We start from the raw sequence: 24,996 nt of genomic DNA, 5'->3' as shown, positions 1-24,996 counted from the left end.
ACCCAAAACTGAAACATGTAAGATGTTTGTGATCAGCCTCATTACAAGAATCACTTACCCCTGCTTCGACAAAAAGGATTTGAAGCCTGAAAGGCTCCAATAGTAAATTTCCAGGGCTCAGCCAGTCATCCTGGCCTTTCTTCCATTATGTGACTTTGGAAGAAGCCTCAGAGTGACAGCAGCACATGGAAGGTACATGCCGAGTCTTTGAGCACTCAATTACCAACCAAGAGTAAAGGCGGGCAACACGTAGAAAGTGGGAACAATGGGAATTTTTGGGTTTTGAATTCCCTGCTCCTGTTGCCTAGTCCTCCACAAGTCAAGATGGCAACAGCAGCTACACCTTTCTCAGCAAGAGTTCCACAGATTCATGTGGAGGTAAGCCAGAAACAGAGATGTGGCTGGGGCAAGCAGAGCAGATCCAACACTACTGGCACATATTACTAGCTGTTATCACTAAGCCAGGATGGAGGGAGGAAGCCATCAGCATGAACCACACATGAGGCTTCCCAGGTGTCTGGCAAAGATGCAGACTGATAATGGCACAGGCAATGTTATCCATGCTATTCTTTTTTTAACCTTAGTGAAACACAACACTGATGAAATCCCAAAGCTTGCAGGTATAATCAAGCCACTTGGGACACATTCACTCCACTTTAAAAGAGGATTTAACTGTCATTGCTTTCCTGAAAGAAGCTTGGTAATTTTGGGGGTGGGGGGCTGTGATATAAAAAAAAAACCTGGTAGAGTCAGACCTAGACTTCTCAGACCATTTCCTGAGCTTCGCTGTGAGGGAGGTCATTATAGTTAAAACCAGCTTAACTAATTAATATTGCAGAACCTGGGGAACTTTAGCTCTTTTGTTTTTGTTTTTAAAGAACTGCAGCACCTCACAGAACTGTAATTCCCAAAGTTCCTTGAAAGCCATACAAGTTTGGATTTGGGTTTACAGTCCCCATCCCCCATGAAGACATTGCAGAAAGCTTTGTCCGTGCTAGAGCACATACTGCTGGTAGTAATGAAACAGGGTGTGATTTTTCTTAGGAGAGAGGTTACTTTGGAAATCCCAAGTTTTCTGGTTCCTTCTGCAGCTGAAGTGGGGGCCTTACAAGAGCAACACCACTAAGCCTGCTGAATAGGAAAGGATACAAATTCACAATTACTAGAGAACTGACAAATAACAGTTTCATGCTAAATATATATATTCGCATCACACACACACGTGCTACTGTCGAAAGTCAAAATGTGGCATTCAGAACTACGCTAAACATGTTTTCCCCGATTTGTTGTGATTGTGAACTTCAAAAAAGGTTGTGCAGTTAGAACCATCCCACGTTTGACACTCATTTTCCATCACTGCTGTCCAATGAAGAAGTGCTTGTTTTCCTTCCAAGAAATCGGCAGCCCTCAAACAGACCATGGCACTAACTGACCTCCATGGCATAAAGTCCCTTTTGGCTGGCACAGCAACAAATCCAAGTGCTAAGACAGGGCTGGAGTTATACTAGTCACTGATCAAGTGGAAAGGCCCAATTCAAACGAGCAGCTAAGACGAAAAATTGGCCTGCCAAGAGGGAATAAGGGTTGCACGCCTCAGCATCACACTAATCTCTTCTGCTGGCTTTTGCATTCAGGGCACCCCAGGTGGAGACAGCTCTCTTTTGGAGGCAAAAGCTAGTATCGTAGACTGTTTGCTGAAGGCGACATGGAGGACTTGCTCAAGGGTGTCACCACGAATCCGCTGCTTAAGTCCAGGCCTCGGCCTTCTTTTTCCTAGAACGGAGATGCCAAAAATACTTCAGTTTGGTGGCATTTCTAAATGGCAGGCTTTCAGCCAGAAAAGGAAGCATGTTTGTAATGAAACACAGGGCTTTTATTTTCTGCAAGGCTGTGGGCAAGAAATTCCACATGGAATCTGGCACCTGCTGTGGAAACTGAGAATCATAACTTTCATCATCAATAAGCAATGATTCCCCCCCCCCCAGACCTTTTTGGTTGCTGACAGTAGCCGTGGGTGAAGCCAGAGGAGACTGGGCAGGGTTTCTACTGACCTGGGCAAGTTCTGAACCTTGGTACAGCTGCCAGACCTCCTTTGACTATTACTCCATGCTACCTAGCCTCTATTGCCATGCCAAGTAACCTTAGTAATCCATGCCCTCTCTTTGCGATCTTGCCCTCTGCCACTCTGGCCTTTGCAAACCCTCATGACAACCAGGGGCACAGATAGCCATATATAAAAATTTACACACCATCTCCATACAAACATACACACATTATGTGTATATGCACACATTTTTCTTAAGAGCAATATACACAATGTTCTCCCTTGTTGGGTTTCAGATTCTGTGCATCTACAGTGAACACCTCCACTACCAAAATAAGTAAGAATTATTTTTGCAGCTGGCCTGGAATGTGTTCTTTCCCTTACAATTTCTGCCTTAACCAACCTTTTGAAACTGGCCCCTTTGCTATTTCAAACACTCCTTATCAAGACTAATTATTAAAAGATCAGTGTTTAAGATTTCACAATAACAACAGTTCTGAATTTTTAAATGCAACTGGTTTTGGGGTTTCACATGCATTACTTCAAACTGACTTGTTTTGGACCACAGGTTTCCAGTATTTTCTGAAATAAATTTCTGGAGCAAAACTTGTGCAGTGAACACACATTTCACCACTGAGGTTCACTAAAAGCATTTTTAGACACCCCCTCCCAAACCCGTAAAAGAACTCCAATACCAACTTAAGACATGAATCGTGATAGCTATGCAAATTAACAAAAATGGTGTCTTATCAAATTGTCACTGAGCAACTTTTGGGGCATAATACTTTTAGTCTCAGTTTCCCCACTGATAAAAAAAAGAACCACCACCCCAAGTTACATTTGAAAACCACTCTGCCCCATCCAGAGTGCTATAGTTTGGCCAAACTGAAAACCAGGGCCAACACTCTCCTCATGAACTGAGGTCCTCTTTCTCGCTCCCAGAATGCAGAAGCTGGGAAGAGCCAGTTACTTTGCATGAAGAGCCGCAAAATCAGTTTTTCACTTCCTCAGTTAAAAGGCTCTTAGGAAGCAGAACTGGGAAAGTGATCTCTCTCTGCTCAATATGCCCAAGAGTCACTCCCAATTAAACCAACTTGCCTGGCCATTCAGTGTGCGCTTTCTGAGCTTTGAAGTACTTACAGCTCTGTAATCCAGGAACATTTCTTTAAATGCGAGGAAGTCAGTAAATGTGAGAAGCATGTCAAAAATATCGCCTGCAATTTCATCCTTGTGCTGCCTGTAAGTGAAGGATTTAGATTCATCATTAAAACAGCAAGACATTCTAAATTTTAAAACGCATTGAGAAAAGATGCATTACAAAAGCTAAAGAGGAAAATGCCTATCAAAAAAAGTTGCCTTTTCTCTTTAAATTAGCCACTTGCACAAAGTAATTTGTACTGAAAATAATGGGACTAAGGGGTGCTTCACATACTGTCACCAAGCAAGTACCTGTCTGATCATAATACATATACTGAGAAAGTGAAATTAGGGCTACACCCACCAAGGAAGGCAAATAACCACTACCAACACCACCATTAACAAGCCCATTAATTTATTAAAAATTATGCAATTATCCAAAGAAAATGTAGTTCAAAGTTGTACACATCTTAGATTTTAAGCTTAATCATTATTCAGTCTTGCATCAGGGGGTGCTTCCGTCATCGTCCCCCCCACCTTTGAAAATGCACAGACAGCAGCCCACAGAAATTTCTGCAGCTTCAGAATCTGAAGGGGGGTGGGAATGCTGTTGCTGCAATCACAGCCACTTCTGCCAACTGTATTCATGGATGTCTGATTTACAGCTTTTCCTCAGCTGTGTGTGCCCAAGGGTGGTGATGGAGGGAATACTGGGCAAGCAGGCTCTAAGCTGTTACTAAACAAAGGCATGAATCTGCTCGCTAAGCAGCAGAATATCCATTTAACATCAGTTTTCATTATGCAGCCCTCAGGAATGATCAACAATATGAAATCTTCAAGGAGGTTTCTATAAATGGCATGGGATTGCATGGGCCTTAATCTGCAAAGGAGGCTGGGATGGGCACCACTGGCTAAGCATAGAACAGTTCTCTTTTCATGGAAGTGACTTAATAGCCCATCGTTTACATTTGTGCATATCACGAACATTTGGGCCTCAGCGCATGACATATATGAATTATGTACAGCGGTCTTCTTCCTGTTTTACATGATATCTAAATGGGAAAAAGGGGGTAAGGTCTGGTGGGCACTCTTAGGGGATGCTATTTCACAGCTGTACTGAGATTATAGAGAGCTCCCTGCTCTGAGGACCACATGACTGCATTTCAGAGTAAGGACAGACCCTGGGGCAAGGAGTCTGCAGCAGAGCTTAAAATAGGTGGATTCACATCTGAGAGAAGATGCTCCCAAAATTCAAAGCCCAACCCTTCTCAATAAGGAGTCTTAAGAACTAGTTAATGCAATGAAGATGAAAAAGAAATGGAAAGGAAAGGATCCAGCTTACTGTAATGACAAGGTGAAGGCAGACATGCTGAAACCAGGAATCCTGTCCAAGAGCTTTTCTTCAATGTATTTTTCAACTAAGCATATCTAAAGTGAGAAGCACTGTATTATTATTTTCCAGGTGAGAATGATAGGGAGCAAATATTGTAGCTTACCATCTCACAAAGAGGTGTTTTGATCTAGACAGATCAGGTGCAGCTTACTAGACTGTCAATGGCTGGGCCACATTTTAGATCCAAATATGAGAGATGTTACAGGTAGCAACAGGATACAACCAGTTGAAATATGTAGAGCTGAGTCTCTGCCTTGAGGAAGTAATTTGTTCTGTTCATTACCCTTAAGTTATAAGAATACTATGGGTAGACCCACCAAAATTACTATACGTCTGAAATCAATGAGCACGACTAATGATGGGAGTACCCTGACTAGCACTGGATATAACCCCCGAATTTCAGAACCCAACTAGAGACTTTCAAGCTACCATAAGGATCTTTCAGAAACCACATGTGCCTCAGCAGCAATCAGTGTTGCCAGCTTTTAAACCAGCTCTTGCAGCTGTGCCCTTAACAACCCTTTAATCTGCAACAATTATGAAAACTTTCACAAGAAGCTAAGCTGTTACAAAAGATGCCATGTTGGGACAGCAACCAGCCTGGGCCCCTCCCCTCCAGTCACTGAGCAAACTTTGTAGCAGGAAAACCTTCCTGGCACAGTGAACAAAGTGATGGTACAGCCCAGAGAAGCACACTGGATGGCCAGCAGCACCCTTAAGCAACTTAGTGCCCTCCAGATGTTTTGGACTACAACTCACATCCATGCTGGCCAGGAGTTATAGTTAAAAACAAACAAACAGTGAGGGGTCACCAGGTTGATGAAGGCTGGCCTTCAGCACCTGCACTGAGGTCTCAGGTCCCTCTGAGGGTGTGAGAGGAGCCTCAACATCCTGAAGCAGGGCTGCTCTCTCTCTTATGGTTCACAGGTCACACTTGCTGCTGAAACACACAGAATCCAATTTCTTTCACAGGGTGGCAAATGTTCAAAGGACAAAGCCCACCATCATATGCAAGAGATAACGATCAAAACAGGACATATGCACTCACATATTCATTAAAAATAGGAGTGTAGATGAGCTTATTTTCCTCCGTATCATCAAACTCTTGGTAGTATTTGTCCATGAAGTTCCTTTGTATAAGCTGGAAGTCATCATCTGAAATCACAACACAGTTGCATTCAGTCGAAAGACAGTGACTACATTCATTGGTGTGCTGTCCTCAGCTTAGGATCCAGTACATGGTGACCCTCATAGCTGCAACGACAGCACAGCTGCAGCTGACGGAGGCCCAATCCATGCAGTAGCTTCTCTATCTTGCTAGCTCGCTAAGCCTCTGGCAGGATGAAGAGTTTCTCTCACTGACACAAACAAGGCAGAGCCTGATTAAAAGACTTTTGGCAAGTTTCACCCAGGGAACAGAGCTGGATAATGAACATATGAGGCAACATCAGTTCCCTGGAGAAGTCAGCATACACACAGTTCCAATCCTTCATCCAGAATCAATTAATCAGGCATAAATTTTGCCACTGTAATTGCAACACGGCTGTCAAGCACTTCTCCATGAAAGGGATTGACTGGTTGTTTCAAGCCACTTACTGGGCAGTACATCAGGCACCACCAATTTATTGAATGTTTCATTGAAAGGCAAGTTATCTATCAACAAGTGTGGACCCACAATAAAACATTGTGGTGCATCCCCAGCCCTCAATAGGAGCTCTCATCATGGGGTCCAGCTGTTTAGGAGGAGGAACCTTGTTCAGAACTTGATGCAGTAGGTGGAGGCAAGAAAGGAAAAGCAGGCAGAATAAGAAGAAAATTTACATGAGAACTCTGCTTCCATGTCCAAGGAAAAGAATACAAGTTCCACCTTCAGCCAGCCACAAATGCCAACCACTGAACACTTTCCCACGTGCCGATACTGCACAAAGAAGAGAGTGGTGGGTATCTATTTTATTTATTAGTTCGCTATCTCTTCTTTTGGCACCTCAGGAGCCCTCAAAGCGGCTTGCAAAATACATAAACAATAATATCATCTAGACCGACTTCCCCTCAACCTACAGTGGTACCTCAGGTTAAGTACTTAATTCGTACTGGAGGTCCATACTTAACCTGAAACTGTTCTTAACCTGAAGCACCACTTTAGCTAATGGGGCCTCCTGCTGCTGCCGCGCCGCTGGAGAACAATTTCTGTTCTCATCCTGAAGCAAAGTTCTTAACCTGAAGCACTATTTCTGGGTTAGTGGAGTCTGTAACCTGAAGCGTATGTAACCTGAAGCGTATGTAACCCGAGGTACCACTGTAGTGCTTTTTAGATAGTTCGTATCTCAGGTTGGGGAAGGTCTGGTCTAGACTATGATGTATTTGTATAAAAACCAGTGCTGACAAAATCCACCCCAGAATCAGAACTGAAGATAAGATCAAAACAATTCCTCTAAAATATCCCAGTGTGTTCACAAATAACAATAAGAAGAGATGCACCTTGGCAGTCCCTTTTGAGCAGTGCTACCTTAAGAAAAACATACCCATTATTATATCTTCTAAATAGCCAACAACAGCATCGAACTCAGCATCCGATGGTGAAGAGCTAAAATGAGAGACAGCCAAGTTGGATTCAGGTTACTATGGAAGGTGAAATACACATAAACATAACAATCCAGGGCACACAGAATAATGCTTACTGCCTTTATGGCACACATGAGCATACAAAATACTTCCAGCACATATATTACTCAGTAATGTTTTCATCAGTCCTGTAAAGTGGAGGTACACTATCACCCCCCTGTTACAGAGAATAACTTCAAACTAAGAGAAAGAACCATTTGCCTATGGCTATCTTAAGTGCATTTGCTGTCAAAGTGAGATTTCATACCAGAGACTTCCTGGCTTACAGCTCTAAGTCTCTAAGCCACTGCAGTAATGCTTTGTTCTACCTGAACTGAGTCCTCCTCCCCAGATTCCGCTACATTCAGAGAGAAGCTGTTGTTTATTCAAACACAAGTTACTCAAAGAATTATTTTATGGTGACGTTCTTCTGCATTGCAGACAAGATTTAACCAAGGATAGTCACCCTGATGAGAAGCAGTTCCTTGCCTTGCCTCAGTCAAGTCTGATCTCAGACTTGGACTGGGTTCAACCTGTACTTTATCCATGAAGAAACTAGGCAAGGTTTTAGATAAGGCATCATCCTTCAGTTTCTTCTCCCTCATCACTAAGTAGGAATAAAAGTGATGTGCCTAACAGCTGATGTTCTACTGCAGGGGTGGCCAACTCACAAGAGACTGTGATATCTACTCACGGAATTAAAAAATGGCAGTGATGTCAATTGTTGAACTTTTTTTATGGAGGAGGAAAGCCCTGTTTTTGGGGAGTTCAAAGCTAAGCTGTTGGCCATTTTTAGGAAGAAAGGGAAACAGCCACTCACCAACAGATCACTGGGGAGACAAACAGCCTCACTGAGTAAACTCCGTCTTCCATTGTGCAGATCGTGCAACAATGGAGGGCGGGGCTGGATTCTATTTTACCAACGCTAAGCAAAGGGACCCAGCGATCGACCGCGATCTACCAAAACCTCCTGGGGATCTACCAGTAGATCGCGATCAACCTGTTGGACATCCCTGTCCTAATGGAAGCAAGGAAGAGGCTGTTCCTAACCCAAGCCTGGTGGAGGAGACACTGTTGCTACTTGCTGCCATCTAGCCACATACAGAAGGGATAACAGCAATCCCTCCAGATCAGAATATAGTTGTTTTTGCAATTCAAAAGCAGAATCGCTTTGGCTTGATTCAGGCATTATATTAAAAGTCAGGGTCTATAAAAGAGCTGGGGTTATCCACTGAACTTAACTGACAGGAAATTTGTAACAGACAAATAAAGTACTTCTATATACAGCACTTAACTAAATCATCACACAATGCTTCATTAACTTGTGGGATTTACCACCTCAAGATGTGATGATGACCACTAGCTTAGATGGCTTTTAAAAAGGAGGATGGAAATCAATTTCTGGGGTGAGCAACCTATGGCCCTACAGATTTGGCCAGGAATGATGGAAGCTATAGTGTAACAATATTTGGAAGGCATTGAACTATCATTGATCCATTACTGATCTATATCCATGAGAAAGAAAAATCTTTATGAGTCAGTCTTGATTGTAGTTTAAAAATTAACACTGAAACCAACTATTAATAAAGTTAGAAAATAACATATCACCAAGCAATGTTCCCACCTTAAAAAGTACCAGAAATATTGCATCATAAGCTTTTGTGGACTAGAGAGCCTATTCTATCATCTAGGCTCAAATCCACAGAAGCACATGCCATAAAAAAACCATCTTCTCCTAACTGTTAAAACTTCCTATTGGCTTTAACATTTCAAAGTGCAGAAACAGAAATATACTTACATGGACACACCAAAGTTTTCTTCTTCTAAAGTTTCCATCGTGGCTTTGTCACCTGTTTTATAATGTAAACCTTTAAATACTTTAATCCTCAGGGTGTAATACTTGGCTGTCAGTCATCCTGTCTTCAATGTCAGGTCTCAAGCCTATCTGAAAATATTACACCACCTCCACATCTAGAAATAACCATTGATTATGACTTGTTTTCTATTTCCTGGAAAACAGTGGGCAACAAATGAACTATACATACAAGTAAGCAGCAGAATAGGTTTGCCTGAAACAAAAGCAACTTATCCCATTGCACTGGAATTGGTGGATCTGAAGGTATGGAATCCCAAGACTTTGGATTTGGAAACGGGCAGCAGAAATCCACAGAATTTATAGACTCACAAATACATTGTGGGTGCCACTTATCACAACTAGGGTTTGCCAGACGTACAAGAAGTCTTGCATGTTTGCAATTATCAAGGGCCTCTGTTATACGGTCCAGGAGCTTTTGGGTTCTCTTGGCTGTGAGGGGGGAAAGTTCTAGATCAGTCCACTCTCTACTGTACTAGCTTTCCTGTTGCAGGGAGTTTTTGTTGATGAGAATTATTTTTAAAAATGTAATCCTCCAGAAGTAGTTGGGACAGTTCATTTTACTACCACCTAATTCTGCTGCACGCCCAGACCAAGCTGTAAGCACCAGCACCTGGGAGAGAGTCGGGTTCAAATCGTGACAAATCCGGGTTCACTGTGACCTTGGAGGCCACTCTCTCACTTCTGCCCAAACTACTTCACAAGGTTGTTGTGGAGCATAAAAGAGAACTACATACATGACACACTGAGCTTACTGGAGAAAAAAGTCGGATATAAATACAATCAATCAAATAACCTGCTTCTGGGGTTCTGGTTTGCCATTGTGTGGGGCGGGGAGGGCAGGGGCCCTACTGGACCCAAGGTTGGCCTGACCTGGCAGAGCAGTTCCAAGTCCCTAGCCAGCAGATAGAGCCTCCACATACTGACTCAGTCTACCTCTGAAGGGCAGGAGCGAGCCAGGACCCCCGGCCTACCTAGCAGGGCTCCTTTCAGGGCCACAGGGGACCCAGGAGTCCTAGTCAAAGCCACCCCCTTCCGCCTTGGCTCCTACCTGTCCTCCTGCAGGCAGCGCCAGCTCGTCACTCCGCAGACCGACGAGCGGGACGAAGGCCTCGGCCTCTCCCATAGAGTTCGTTGCAAACGCCGCCGCCGCTTCTTTCTTTCTCCTTATTCCTCCTCCTCCTGCTGCTGCTGCCTAGGAAACGGCCTCTTCCGGTAACGCACACCTACCTGACCAATCATTGTGAGGCTGAACGAACTGAGCCAATCACAGGAGGCTAGGCGGGACTTCTCTCCCGACCAATAAGAAACGTAAAAGAAGAGAACCAATCAGAGGAAGCGCGCGCGCAAGCGCGCGGGGGAGCGGTTCTCTCCCTTCCAGCCTCACCGACCACATGGCGGTGCCCAGTTTGGCTGAGCCGAACAAAGTGGGCGGCGGCGGCGGCAGCAGCAGCAGCAACAACTAAGATCCTTCCTGGAACTTGCTAAAGGCGACCCACCTAGTCCAGCATCATTTTTGCAGTGGCCGGCCCACGCCTGCGGCGTCTCCAAGCAGGATTTGAGCATATTAACCCTCTCGCCCTCTTGTGGTTTCCTGCAGCTGGTATTCAGAAGGCATTGCTGCCTCTGACAGTGGAGGCAGAGCATGCCATAGCCATTGTGCATAGTAGCCCTCTCCTCCGTTAATTTATTCAATCTTCTTTTAACGGTATTAAAGTTGGTGGCCATCTTGCCTCCTGCGAAAGTTTCAGTGTTTACGGTAACTACGCGTCGAGTTTAAAAGTCGCCGAGCTCGGTGCCTGTATCTGAAGTGTGTCTTCACATAGGCGGGCCTGTCTGTCGGAGCAGGCTAAAGACTCCGCTTGCCCAGCAGCCTGCTGTCAGTGGCCAAACCAGTGGGTTCTTCTTTTGTTTATTGCAATTACATCCCACCTTTTTATCCCATGATATTTAATTCCCAACAACCCTGTGCGGTAGGTTAGACTGAGAGGCAGTGGCCACCCAGTGAGCTTCGTGGTTGACCAAACATGGGCAATGGTGTTGTGTAGTGACGAATCCCTCCGGAAAGCAGTTTTCACATTGTGGGTGTATGTGTATACTATTTATCTTGCTTGAGATTATAATCTGTTGGGAGAGGGTCATCCTGACTAGATTCTTGTTTGCTTTCATGCTCTCCAGTGAAATGGGATGACACACGTCTCTTACATTGAAGGGCTTTCCTGCCTGTTTGCAAAACATTCACACCCACCCACCCATCTGTCAGGAGCCACATGCCAAGCTAGGACAGAAGCATAATAAACATGTCAGCTGACATTGTTGACTTAGTAGTTACAGACCGAGGACCCACAATAATGTGCTTGTTACACAAGCATAACACAAAATCGTGATTTTTATGGTAGGGTCAGTGAGGAAGGCTTGCTTTGAACACTTAACCATTAGATTGCTGTTGATCTCTGGTTGATTTGCTAATGTGACAGCATCCTGACTTTAGTGCTTTGCCACTCCCCTCCATTCCCCCGTGAAAAGGTATCCTTAAGAACAGGTGGAAATATCTCAAAATGAATTAACAAGTTTATTTAAGATCACACAGAAAGAAGATTTTCTGACCCACCCTCAGCCCAGCAGCCCCCTACACACCCATTGTTCAAGGGGCACTGCCCAACTCTTCTCTTCTTGGAATGGGGAGCTGTTTAGGCACCAAGAACATAGCCAGGGCAAGTGGCAAGGAGCTGTATTGGTGCCCCCTGTCCTTTGTGTCCTTGGCAAGGGGCTGTATCAGTGCCTCTGAAGCCAGCGAGACAATGGACAAGAAACTCAAATTTTGCTTTTTGTCTAATAATGTCACAGGGTGACTGGGAAGAGGGTCCCACAGGGCTGCCGTGATGCCCCACACCAGCAACTGAATTACTCCACCAAGGCACCCAGAGGAGCCTCTGCACCTTGCTTGGCAGCCCAGGGAGCAGGCAAGCTCTTAGGTAGAGTGGAGACCTCTGATTTTTGTGCATAACACCCCCCCCCCAGCCTGCCACCTTTGACTGCAGCCAACCTAATAAACCCCTGGGTGGGAGGTACAGCTTGTCTGGTACAGAAGGGAATTGTCACCCACCGAAGGAACTGCCTATACGTAACTCAGCATCTTTGCTTGGCAAGAAGAGCGAAAGGCAGCAACACATCCTCAAACACAAAGCAGTAGAATACTTTGCAGGCTTATGGTCCCAAGCCCCAGTAAGCCAGCAGAAGATGCACGGCCATAAGATGTGGTGAATGATCCACGGTGTTGGGGAAAGAGGCCACTAGGAGATTCATACACCTTCCTCGCCCTTTCAGGTGAGACCAGATTCTAAAGCCCTGAACTTTGTACAACCATCTTATCTCCTCTTCCAAGGATGACTATGAGGGTATCTCTGCAGGAACCATGTTGGAGGCAGTGATTCTGAAAGGGCACCATTTTGCATCCTGCTAGGAATGTGGGAAGAGGGAGAACAGAGGGCTTGGTCAGGGGTTAAGGAGAGTGGTCTTGAGTCAGGGACATCAGTCCAAACAAAGCCTGTCAGGCCGGTAGCCCAATGAAGGGTTATCATGGGCAACAGCCCCCCCCCCAATACACCTGGAGGTACTTTCCTGGATTAATATGGAGATGAAAATGCTGGATCTGGATGCCGAGTGGCACATGCCAAGACATGGGGGGTACTTGGGTAAGGTACATAAGAAGCTGCCTTACACCAGGCCAAACCTTTGGTCCCTCTAACTCAGTATTGTCTACACTGAGTGGTGGCGGCTCCCCAGGTTTCAGGCAGGTGTCTCTTCCAGCCATACCTTGATATGCCAGGGATTGAGCCTGGAACCCTCTAAATGCAAAGCAGATGCTGAAATGCTAAGCGTGGCTCTTCCCTGGGTGAAACAGACTATCCTTGCCTCTCAAAGGGTCTCCACCAATCAAATTTACAAGATGCCATAGAAAGTCTTCAACAAGTTGATGCAAGAGCAAGTCCACTCTGCTGATGCATGTGCACCCAGTGTTCTTGAATTCCTACGGGCTAGACCAGGGCCTGGCCCCCAACGCACTCAAGCAGCAGGCACCATTCTGGGTAGTGTTATTGCAGCACATGGAGGCTCCTTGCAGGCTGAAAGGTTGCATGTTTCCTCCAAGAGGCTCTGCTCATCTTTCGCCTGGGTTCCAGAGCTGAACTTATCCTCGTTTTCAAGGCTGTTGTGGCCTCACCCTTCAAACCACTGCACTCCACCTACTGCCGGGAGCTCAGCAACAAAAGTGGGGAAACTCAGGGTCCTCTTGGTCTGGAAGGAACTCTCTATCTGCCACCTGGGCAATATGGTCCTATGACCCAACCCTGACTTCTTGCCTAAGGTGAACTCAATCTTCCACAGGGCTCAGGAAATTACGCTTCCTCACCTCATGATCATGGTCCATCAGGAAAATACAGATCAGAACTTGGCATTTCTTGTCATAGCTTTTAAAACTCCTTGCAGGTTCAATAGTATTTTGATACCTAATGAGAAGGGTTTCAGTTCAGGAAGGTGAAAGACCAAAACCCATCTGAGAAGACAGAACCACTTGCAAGGACCCCAGTCTATTAGCTGAAAGTTCAACTGAAGGTTCCTTTCTAAAGAAACATATTTAGGGGTACAAATTACTAATTGAAAACTGGGCAGGGCCATGGATAAGACTATGTGGACTTGCCCGGCACTGAGTTGTCAGCTTTCAGTGACTACTGAAGATCTACTGTTCACCCAGGTTTTGGGGTATCTGTGTTGCTACACTTTGTAAACAGGTATTATTAAACTGTCTATGTGCTCTCAGCTGATGTTACTGTTTTATTGTTTGTTTGAGCAAAGAACTGTAGAGCTAGAAGGGACCATGAGGGTCATCTAGTCTGACCCCCTGCAATGCAGGAATCTTTTGCTCAACGTGGGGCTCGAACCCACAGCCCTGAGAAGAGTCTCAAGCTTGACCAACTGAGCTATCCCAGTTTATGGTTTTATTCATTGGTATTGTACCCAGCTTTGGAACTCCTTTATAAAGAAAATCGGGTAGGAAATTTTAATAAAATAAATAATTGTTGCAACTGCTTTTTGTTTTTAATGAATCAAGAAAAGCTGGATTCAGCACTCTATAAATTAAGACGGGAAACTGAAGCCCCATCCTGAACCACTGGAAATGTGATTCAACAATGTCTAAACATCTTAAGAATTCAACAGACATTATTCACATAACCTTCCAAAGGTACCTTGCAACCATAACTAGAAACTTACTTTCTTTTAAGGCTGAGATTCTCACACAGCTGATTTCAGTGATTTTTCTGCACTTGCACAGAGGCACAATATGCACATTGCCCCATGAACTTTTTGATATTGGTTTGTGCAACCCTAGAAGTTGCACTGTGTGTCCCTCCTTCCCACATGTTTTGCCAAGTGGATAGGCATGAGCTTGGCAGACTAAGTTTGTTAGAGCCTATGTAAATGAAATGGTAGTTTAGTCAACCTAGGCTGACTTGCTATTCAAACAACATGTATTTCTTTCAAAACAATATTAACAGAGTTTCTCCACATTTTCTTTCCAGATCTTGAGTTCTATACCTCAATACTTTCAAAACGTACAGAACTTGCAAGAACAAATACTGAATTTAAAAAGAGAGAGAGAGAGAAATCAATGGTACCTTTTAAAATACCCAGAATAACAAGCTATCTCCAGTCTGGCACTGTAGTTATAAGAATCCCTCCTGAAAAATCACTTCTTTTTTGACAACAACGTAGGTACTGAAATTGAAGGAACTAGAAACACTATGAATGAAAATGCAGTTTTCTGCAGTTTAAAAAAAAGGTGTGGTAGTGGAAGAATCAATGTTCTTTGGAATCACAGAGTTATCAAAAAAAAATTGGATTCTTCTAGAATCTCAACACCTCCTTTACAAATCAGTTTCTTCATGTAGAATTCAAGTCTGAACATTTTCAGGTCAACAGTCCAAAATACAGAGGGTCTCTGACCAGCAGGAAGCTACATTGACCAAGAAATATTGGTGTTGTTTTTAAATGTGTGACGGCTGCTGAAATAAAGGCTTTAGAAGACAGATATGCCCCCATTAGAGGAGATTATGAGCCTTATGTTTCCAGTGCAAAACTGTTGACATGTGATGGGCAAGTGGAAGGAGCAGCGGAAGAAAGGAAATGGGAAGAGTGGACAGGGGACAAACTTAAGAGGCAGACTCTCCAGCCACCTTGGTCGGAGACAAACCAACAGGTAGCTCAAGTCTCACCGCCAACTTTCATTTCTGCTAAAAGAACATTCCACAGCTCTGAGGCAGCAGGGCGACTTAACAGGTTTCCGTCTACTGTTCAGCGTGAAAGTGGGCCACAGTTGGGGCTCTCAGCTTGTGTGTGGCTCGGTCAGAGCTGCCTTTCTCCCTTCTAGCGCTGAATGGAATGGATCAGAGGGAAGTTCACGAGATACAGTTCCCCACGTGTCATGAAATGTGAGCGATCTGTCGGACCCGAGTCTGTATTTCTTGTCGACACAAAGGGCAGGTCTCTAGTTGCAAGGCACACTCCATGCACAAGTCACTAAAAGAAGGACAACGATATAAGATGGGTTACTAGGGCAACTTCTGTCCAGGCAATAGTATGCAAACATTTAAGTTACACAGAACTCTTCATCAGGAACAACAGAAATGTCTTTGCTCTTTTTTAAAAACAAACAAACAAACAAATCCATTCATTTTTGTTGTGGGAATGGAGCTGTATACAAATAGCTTTTAATCCAGGTAGACCAACTGAAAATAATGGACCAAAGCTAGCTGTGCCTATTTATTTCATGGGACTACTCTGAGCATGGATGCAACTTATGTCATGTAATTCTCCATGGGAACACTGAATGGGCAGGTGGGTGTGTCACAACTCACATGATTTGCCAATGCTAATTTTGTTGTGGACAGTTAATAGTACAGAGACAATGCACATATTCTAAGCAGTAAAATCCATCTTCTTTGTTGCCTCAATACTTATAGGGTTTATGTACACATGAAGCAATGGGGGAATAAGGTGGGTAGTAGAATCTTAAGGGAGAAGCGTGGACAGTACCACGTCATACTGCAGGTATAGCAGCAGCAGCAGCAACAAAATCCTTGCTAGTAGAAACCTAGTACAGCAGGAAACAGGCTGATCTGGAACACCTCCTCCTTGCTGTGCTTGTTGTTCTTTGCAGGCTTCCCCTCTTGATGATGAAGAAAAAACAAAAGTGGCATTCCTCACCTGCAGCCTGAACTGGCAGAATCCCTTCTACCACCTCATCCTACTACATATGCAGACCAGGTCTAACCTGGATTGCAAAGCTTTACAAAATAGAAAATCAATAATAATAATAATGATGATGATGATATGAATAATTAATAATAGTATTTTTAATCCACCTTTTAGAATATATATCCTGTATAGTCTTTTAAATGTGTTTGTGAGAGGGGGCGTTTATTGGTTTTTGTTTTATTGTATATTTTCTCATTTTAAATTTTTATGTTGTGAACCACCCTGTATATCTTGGATGAAGGGCAGTATACAAATTTAATAAATAAATAAATAATCCCTCCAAGACCAATTACAGCTTATCATACTAGGGCGTGTAAGACAGGGGAAGCTACAAAACCATGATAAATAAAAGGAATAATTATCCACCATACCTGTGACCACATGGCCTGAGTTCTGTGTCTGCTATTTCATCGCAGCAAAGAGTGCAGCAATTCTCTCGAATGCTCACTTGTTTTAGCAAGGCCAGTCGTCTATGTCTGAAGAGGAAAAATCAGCAGGATTCAGTTCAAAGAAACAGTTTCAAGGGATCCTGCTCATATCAAATGTATTTAACTATGGACATGATCACCTTACACGACAATGAATCTCAGTTTAATATCTGTGAATTAGTATGTGCAGCAATGGAAACAAAAACAACAAAAACAAATTCAATTAACAATTTATTCAATTCTGTTAACTAAGGCCACTGCAGAATTAATGCTCTGCATATCCACTAGTTTATCAAACAAGTACACAGATTTGATACTAAGCATGAAATCGGGCATCTGGAAGATCTAAACTTCTCGTTTAAAGCTACCACCACTGGAAGAAGTTGTTACCCCTTATAGTTGGGGAGGGTCTAGGCAGAATATGGAAAGCTCCCCCTCCCAACTAGCCTTTCTCTCGTTCCCCTAATAAACCAATCAACAAAACTTCAGATGTTAGTCAAAAACCTGAATCACAGAAACTGGATAAATAGCACAGAACTAATCTAATCTATGAAAGTTGGCTTTTGTTTACATGATTCATTCTCATGGAATAATCTGCACCTAAGTTTGCACCTAAGTTTGGGACGCAGGTGGCGCTGTGGGTAAAACCTCAGTGCCTAGGGCTTGCCGATCGCATGGTTGGCGGTTCGAATCCCCACGGCGGGGTGAGCTCCCGTCTTTCGGTCCCAGCTCCTGCCCACCTAGCAGTTCGAAAGCACCCTTAAGTGCAAGTAGATAAATAGGTACCGCTTTATAGCGGAAAGGTAAACGGCGTTTCCGTGTGCTGCGCTGGTGCTGGCTCACCAGAGCAGCTTCGTCACGCTGGCCACGTGACCCGGAAGTGTCTCCGGACAGCGCTGGCCCCCGGCCTCTTAAGTGAGATGGGCACACAACCCTAGAGTCGGACACGACTGGCCCGGACGGGCAGGGGTACCTTTACCTTAAGTTTGCCCTAGATACAACTCTCAGAATGACAGGTATCCAGCATTTCCCACATTACATTTTCAAGCTGCATTTTCTACAATCAACACACAAAACAGTCCCGAGGTTAAGTGGTTCTTCCACTGTGAAAGGCTTCAGTGTGTGAAACTACAGGCTTTTGATAAAACTTCACAGGATATCCTTTATTTATCATATCCACATGGGTCAAAACCTACAAAGAACAAGACTGTAATCTCGGCCTTCAGTTCCATGCACTGACAAGTAGAAAATATTACCTTGGTAAAATGATTTTCTCTTCTGCTGTCAAGAAGGCATAGTCATTAAAGGTGCTAAATTTAGCTGATGGTGGATATTTGAAAGGTTTTGCTCCGAAGTTGAACTCACACTGTTGATAAGACATGAAACTAGCTGCAGGGAAGAAGCCAGACCTGCAAAATCAAGGGAGAATAATATTAGAGCACCACCATGCAAAGCATCCGACACATGGTGCCACACTGAGAAATAACCATGACTTGTAGAATCATCCAGGTGTGCAGAACGGATTGGTCCAAGGTCACCCAGTAAGCTTCATGGCCAAGTGGGGATTTGAAGCCTTGTCTCCAAGATCCTAGTCCAACACACTAACCACTACACCATGCTGTCTTTACTACAAGTCATGGCTTGTTTTCTAGTTAGGGATAGGAAGGGCTGGCTAGCCCAAGTAGATGGGTTGCAGACTGAAGAACGCCCCCCTTCCAGGTTTGCTTGGATCCTTAACATGCCACTTCAAACATGCCCCTTGCATATCTATTCCCTGCCTGCCTCCAATACCCAGCCTGAATTCCACTCTTTGCTCACTCAGATTTCCACTTCTTGGTCCACTGAGTAATTTGCCTCTCAAACCTCTTTACATAACGACTCTGCTTATGAGCACACTGCTCACTCTGTCCCTACTCTTTCAACTATCCAGATTCTGGGATTTACTATAGTCTCCAGCATGGTCAACCCACCGCTGCAGATTTTTCAACGCATTCCTCCTGAGCAATTAGAATGTTTGTGGGCATTCTCCAAGGTTATAGCAGTTCTACAATGCTTGGGGGAAGGGAAGAGGTATAGTTTCAAACGGTCTATTATCAAATCATATCAATTCAGGGAAGCAATGTTCATCTTGTAATACACAGGACTGTGCTCCCCCTGAAGCAACAGGGTTACACAGCTTGGGGAGGTTGCTTGAGATCCACGAGTTTGCTCCTGTGGCACCGAGTGGCTTTTATCAGCTTAGGCTGGTGGGCCTGCTGTACCTGGACAGAGATAGCAAAGCATCTATGAGCCATGTTCTGGCAATCTACAATTTAAGACTACTGTAACCCATTCCATGTAGCGCTGCCTTTGAAGACTTTTTGAAAACAATGCTGGAGCCAGAGTAGTGTAGTGGTTAGAGTACTAGACTAGGATGTGATTGACCAGTTTTCATATTCTATTCAGCCATGAAGCCCACTGGGCGACCTTGAGTCAGTCACTCTGTCTCAGCCTAACCTACCTCAGAGTTGTTGTGATGATAAAATGGAGAGCGGGAAGCATGTGTAAGCCACTACAAGCTCCTTAGAGGAAAGGTGGGATATAAATGCAATACGTAAATGCTAAGTTCTATTGACAGCAAGATTACTAACTGAAACTGGCATTACAATCGTATTATACAGGTGTTGCACCAGTTGAAGTGGCATCCAGTCGTTGAGTCAACATGTTGGCTTTGACCTTTAAAGCTGTTTATGGCTTAATACCAGGGTATATGAAGAGCCACCTGTCTCTGTATCTAATCTATATGTTCTGTTGAGGGCCTTCCCCAGGTACCCCATATCTTAGGTGAGGCAGGTGCCTCCCAGAGAGAAAGTCTTCTCAATGGTGGCACCTCAGTTATGGAATGCTCTCTACAAAGAGGTCCACCTGGAACCCTATTCTGTTGTTCTTATGGCATCTGGCAAGTGTGGTTTTGTGTTCCCCTGGCCTTTTAGACTTAATTTTATTGTTATCTGGGTCTTAAAAGCTTGCTATTAATTTTTCACTGCTTTCACAAGGGCCACATACTTACACAGCAGAAGAAAAGACTTGCTTCTCAGCAGGAAGCTGGTTCCCATTTAAATAAAAGATCATTTTCTTGTCTTGTAGGTCCAGCAAAAATCCTATTGTATCACCTGAAGTCATATATAAGAAAAAACACAGGGTTGTTGGAGATCTGTTTAACAACCCACCCAACAATAGTGACTTGGTATATGCAGTGGGTGGGGAACAACCTCTGCATGTGAGTAAACTTATACCAGTCCCTTTTCATATAATTGTAGAGTTAGAAGATAACCAAGGGTCATCTAGTGCAACTGCCTGCAATGCAGGAATCACAGCTAAAGAATCCCTGACAGAGGGCCATCCAACATCTGTTTAAATGCCTCCTCTCTTCCTTTATGTTGTCTTTAATCCTGAAACCTTGCAGCAAGTATTCAAAGGCCTGATGAGGATATAGCACTGACTTCTGCACACTGTGGTTTGCAAACTGAAAACCAACTTTGGGAATGGAGGCTTCTCCCTGACATGAATCGCATGTCGCTTCCCTCAACAGCTTTAACTATGGTTTACAGTGTACAATAACAATGGTTAAAAAAAACAGGCTCAATCTTAACCAGGGCTGGTAAACTGTCTTCAAACCATGGTTAAGAAGAGAACTCTGGTTAGCACCAAGTAGGGTTATAACACCTGTAACTCTAAACCATGGGTAGGCAAACTAAGGCCCAGGGGCCAGATCCGGCCAACTGCCTTCTAAATCTGGCCTGTGGACGGTCTGGGAATCAGCGTGTTTTTATGTGAGTAGTATGTGTGCATCTCTGGGTTTTATTTGTGGGGCATAAGACTTCATTCATTTTTTCTCCAAAATATAATCCGGCCCCCCACAAGGTCTGAGGGGCAGTGGACTGAAAAAGTTTTCTGACCCCTGCTCTAAACTATGATTTAACTGTAGAGGGGAGAATTCACACAAGAGGGAAAAGAAGCAGACATTAGTATTTGAACTTTTTGTAAGTTTCAAACTATTGTTGCAAATTGTTACTGGGTTTTAAAAAAATCTTTTTGTAAACTACTTTGAGTTTTTGTTTTGTAAACATTTTATGAAATAAAAAATAAATATGTTCTGGAGGCTGACTCCTGATTTACAAATGCAATACATTTTGCAGGGAGCCAGCGTTACGCCTGCTCAGTCATCTTCAGCATTTTCTCAAATTTAAGTAATTAGGAAGCTAGGTAAGAGTTTGTAACTGGACGCAGGAAGGAAACTTTGTGCTCCTCTTTTCCCAAATGCAGGATGAATTGACGCTACATAGATTCCACATAATGCAGAGAAGATCAAGATGAACAGAAGCACGTTAAAACATTGACCCCAGGGATTGGATGCGCATAGGAAACAAAAGTAAACATGTTGTAAATATGCTCTGAAAAATGCAGTTGTGCCTTGAGTTTGCAGTGCAGGCACCAACATGTACATATCATGCTGCTCCTCTGCAGTCTTCACCCCAGATAGCATGTTGATCTCAATACTGGATGTGCAATTTGCATGACTGGCAGTGACAGCAGCAATAAGAATGTCTGTGTGGGGTCTGTGGGGACATTTGAAGGAAGAGGGGACATTTGGTTTTTCCAGGAAAGGCTTCCTGTGCTTCTAGTTTACTGCTAAAGCACTGAGCTAAAAGCACAGGAAGCTGATGTACGGACATGTCACAAAAGAATCACCTGGGAAAGAGACCCCTTGGATCCCTGGGCCATCTGTTCCATTGTCCAAAAATTCAATTTCAGTCAAGATCCTTTCCTGGCTACACTTGTTTCTCCTTCAGTGGCATGGAAGGATCCCAACTTGGATCTAGTTCAGTGGAGTCCAACAATAAAAGCCTTTTTCTAGATTGTACCACTTCTGGTTATAGGTGGAGAACCGGACAGTTGAATGCTCCCCCAATACAAAACCATTCCTGCATGTAGTGAGGACTGAAAAAAGTTTGCAGCCTAGCCTTTCCAATCTGACAGAAGATGGGACCTTAGGCCTAGGAGGCCCAAATGTGACCCTCTTCCATGTCTCTTGGGACTATTTGCAGGCCACACACGTGTGCCAGCCATATTTTCTTTTCCCTAGGCCATGGCCCTCACTGGCTTTGTTCCATGCTCTCCTAGTGTTTCTGCCTAGCTGGAATGTGTCCTTGAACTCTGGTGAACCTTGGACTGCCCGAATGGACGAGAGAGAGAAGTGTGTGTGTAGAAGCTAGCCTTCTGCACAAAGGTAGGCTCTGTCCACTTTTGCTTCTGGTCCCACCCACCAATGGCATGTGGCCCTCAGAAGGCTGCTGCGAAGGGATGAAAATGACTCTTCACTTACAGTGACCTACAATGGTAGGAGACAGGGTAGAAGGGATTCTAGGCTACTAAATTGGCAGCTTTGCTCCCCTCTGGGGAGTGCTAGAACAATTTCCCCGCAAATGAAGACGACAACAGCAACAACTGCAACAAGATGGGTGGAGTACCTTCCTTCCAGCACGGGTGGGAATGTGGTTTACTTCTGGCATTATACCAGATCAGCTGCCGGCAGCCATCGTATGCACAGGAGTACTCATCGTCCCCAATACCATAACCTTCCTTCAGGGAAGATAAAATACAGCATTTATTTTTCTTGAGACATGACAATACTTGTGGGAATCTTGTTTTTAAAGCTTCTCAACCATTTTGCATAGCTATGGGCACATGGGGGGGTATCAATATGTTCTTTCTTAACAAGGGTGAGATCTGAATGCAGGTTGGAATATGTGGTCCACTGTTGGACTACACTGGGCACATTTATGCCCTCTTGCAAGTACAGACTCAGGGCTTCTCTCACCCAGAGTTGCTTCCTGCTGTGTGATCATACACTGGGTGAATTCCAGAAGGGGAAAGATCCATAGGCTATGGCTTCCTGGTTGTGTATAGCTCCCTGACACTTTCTGAAATTGCAAAATCACCTTTAAAACCTAGTCAAAAGCTAAATTTGGTGCAAATGCAATGCTACAACTGAATTTATGCTGGATTTGTGCAGGAGAGAAGAGGAGGGAGCATGCAAACAGGTGGGATAGTCTGGCTCTCTTGCTTAAGATTAAGAAAATCCCATCCACACCAGTCATTGCACCAAACACCAGTGCACATTTTGGCATCAAAGTGCTGTGCAATAACTGATAACTAAAATACAGTTAAATGTACAGTTCTGCTGGGGAAGGTGAAGAAAGGCTCTCATCTACCTTCTTCTCCAGCAATGCCAACTCTCCCCACCATATCAAGGTATTTGCATCTAACCCTATACAACATTTTTACTTCAGTGAAACACCTTCCCTGTAATTGTATACTGCAACTTTTGCCAACCTGTGCTGATTGGGGCTGATGGGAGCTGCAGCCCAAAACATCTGGAGGGCCCATTTAAACCAAAAGTTGCAAGAAAAATCAGAATCTTCAAATGGCTTCTGCAAAGATGTCAGTGTTGGAACCAGGTTAACATTTCCAAGCAGGTTGGTTCCACAAGTTTAGTGCCCCAGTGAAGGCCTTCTATCTGGCTCCCATCTGCCTCTTTTCCAGAGGTGACAGGGACCCAGAAAAGAGACTCCAAGGCTGATCCAACTTAATGAGTAGGTTCCTATGGCAGAAAGTGGCACTTACATGATTGAGGAATTTGCTGTCTTTGGTAGCCCATCCTATCTGCATCACCCCAGAAGTAATGGCTGTGACTTCATAGTACCAAACTCCAGAATCCACACAGAAAGTACATCGAACGCTTTCAAAAGACGATGCATCACATCGGGCCTAATGAACAAACCAAAAGAAAAATAAATAAATGCTTGCCTTCCAAAAGACAACAGCTACCTGGCCCTAGCAGGAGGAATTTAAATCCTTGTAAGTTCTCAGCTCCATTTTGAGGCAACAGGCTCATATTTCAGAAGAAACCGATTCTACATTTAATACTGAATAGGTAACTCACCCGCAGATGTGAGACTAAGTGCCCTGCAGGTGTGGTCTGAAAAAGCCTTGCTTTTGTTTTGTTTTGTTGTTTTGTTCTGCAAACACAGACCACTGAGAATTTATGTCTGGAGTCTGCTACAAAGTCAGGTGGAGCCTTGAGTGTGCTATGCACATGACTCTCTGGGAGTCCAATGCTGCCTTGCGGGAGGGGCTCCTGCTTGCCCTCCCTTATGCTTTGTTTGCATATTTGCAAATAATGCAAACCAGTAATTATTTCCCAAATTGATAGCAAGTGATACAGGGTTGTGATATGTATATTCCAGATCGTGAATGCAGGCTTTGTAGTCCATTTTAGTAAGTTCACCAGGATCACCAATAGCTACATTCCGAAACAGGATTTGTAAGTCTTACTGTATCCCCTTTGATCTCACAACCTTATTAATCATTGATTAAAACCTCTTGCTAAACTTCCTCTCTTTCTGCTATTTCAGCTGGGTTTATTAAAAAAAAAAACCACATATAAAAATGGCTTGGTTTGACTTACGGCCTATATCATTATCTCAAAGAGAGTGAAGCCTCTAGTGTCCTCTCTTCCAAAGGGAAATGAAACCCAAATAGTGCTATTCTGAAACTTCTTACTGTTTGGAGAAGTGTAGAAGACATAAAAATATGATGGAATTAAGTACCAAAACTTACCTCCAACCCACGTGGTGAAATCTTAAGGTATTCACTGACATCGTTACTATTCAGCATGGCATTTATGTTGGTCAAGTCAACTTTCTCGTATGTAAACTGCCTGCCTTCTTTCAAAACTGCAAAAATACATATTTAGAAGTTGTAACTGTAGTAGAAGTCCCAATATTGCAAAACATGGACCTGGCAATCAAATGTATCTGCTCACCTGATGCGACTCTTACTGCAGAGCGTTAGTTAACCAATTTGATCAAATGGTCTGGAATTTGACCGAGAAGGAAGCCCCCATCAGGGAACACATTAGATACGTTACCAGTTAGAATAAAGTTAAATTTATACAAATAATAAATTAAATTGTCACTATATTTCATTCATTAAATGGAATTTTTGCTACACTTGTCAAAGATGGGATATTGAAATTCTCAGAACGCTGAGGAAGGGTGATGGGCAGGAATGGGAACTGTGGAAAATTAGGTACCTCTTCTTCATTAAAGGGACTATCCGGCAGACCACCCTCTAGTACAGGCATGTGAAAGTTTGGGTGCAA

The 24,996-nt window shown here is 43.9% G+C and overlaps 2 protein-coding genes across 2 annotated transcripts in view; both read right to left on the bottom strand.

The window, feature by feature from the left end:
• Positions 1 to 1,184: 1,184 nt before the first annotated feature.
• ARL2BP (ADP ribosylation factor like GTPase 2 binding protein) lies at positions 1,185 to 10,249 on the bottom strand. The gene is made up of 7 exons (XM_053399221.1): positions 10,100 to 10,249; positions 8,974 to 9,025; positions 7,097 to 7,158; positions 5,623 to 5,729; positions 4,524 to 4,609; positions 3,185 to 3,281; positions 1,185 to 1,773 (listed from the first exon to the last, which is right to left on the bottom strand). The coding sequence occupies exons 2-7, from the start codon at positions 9,009 to 9,011 to the stop codon at positions 1,675 to 1,677; spliced, it is 489 nt and encodes a 162-aa protein (XP_053255196.1). The 5' UTR covers positions 9,012 to 9,025; positions 10,100 to 10,249; the 3' UTR covers positions 1,185 to 1,674.
• A 3,874-nt stretch (positions 10,250 to 14,123) lies between these two features.
• RSPRY1 (ring finger and SPRY domain containing 1) overlaps positions 14,124 to 24,996 on the bottom strand; it is a 35,487-nt gene continuing 24,614 nt past the window's right edge. The window contains exons 9-15 of the mRNA XM_053399217.1: positions 24,453 to 24,568; positions 23,457 to 23,600; positions 22,301 to 22,412; positions 19,840 to 19,942; positions 18,047 to 18,199; positions 16,734 to 16,838; positions 14,124 to 15,624 (exon numbers count right to left, since the gene is read on the bottom strand). Of these exons, the coding sequence (XP_053255192.1) occupies positions 15,528 to 15,624; positions 16,734 to 16,838; positions 18,047 to 18,199; positions 19,840 to 19,942; positions 22,301 to 22,412; positions 23,457 to 23,600; positions 24,453 to 24,568 (830 nt within the window). The 3' untranslated portion in view covers positions 14,124 to 15,527. The remainder of the gene's footprint in view (positions 15,625 to 16,733; positions 16,839 to 18,046; positions 18,200 to 19,839; positions 19,943 to 22,300; positions 22,413 to 23,456; positions 23,601 to 24,452; positions 24,569 to 24,996) is intronic.

Source organism: Podarcis raffonei, chromosome 8 (genome assembly GCF_027172205.1).
Source record: "Podarcis raffonei isolate rPodRaf1 chromosome 8, rPodRaf1.pri, whole genome shotgun sequence".
Lineage (NCBI taxonomy): Eukaryota > Metazoa > Chordata > Lepidosauria > Squamata > Lacertidae > Podarcis > Podarcis raffonei.
This window is presented reverse-complemented; position numbering and strand designations above follow the sequence as displayed.

What these genes read in the sequence shown, in the direction of transcription:
- ARL2BP (XM_053399221.1), bottom strand. Translation starts at nt 9,011, where the DNA reads ATGGAAACTTTAGAAGAAGAAAACTTTGGTGTGTCCAT. An exon ending in TTTAGAAGATATAATAATGG is followed by an intron (nt 5,730 to 7,096) that starts GTATGTTTTTCT and finishes TTGTGATTTCAG; the next exon opens with ATGATGACTTCCAGCTTATA. An exon ending in CTCCTATTTTTAATGAATAT is followed by an intron (nt 4,610 to 5,622) that starts GTGAGTGCATAT and finishes TTCTCACTTTAG; the next exon opens with ATATGCTTAGTTGAAAAATA.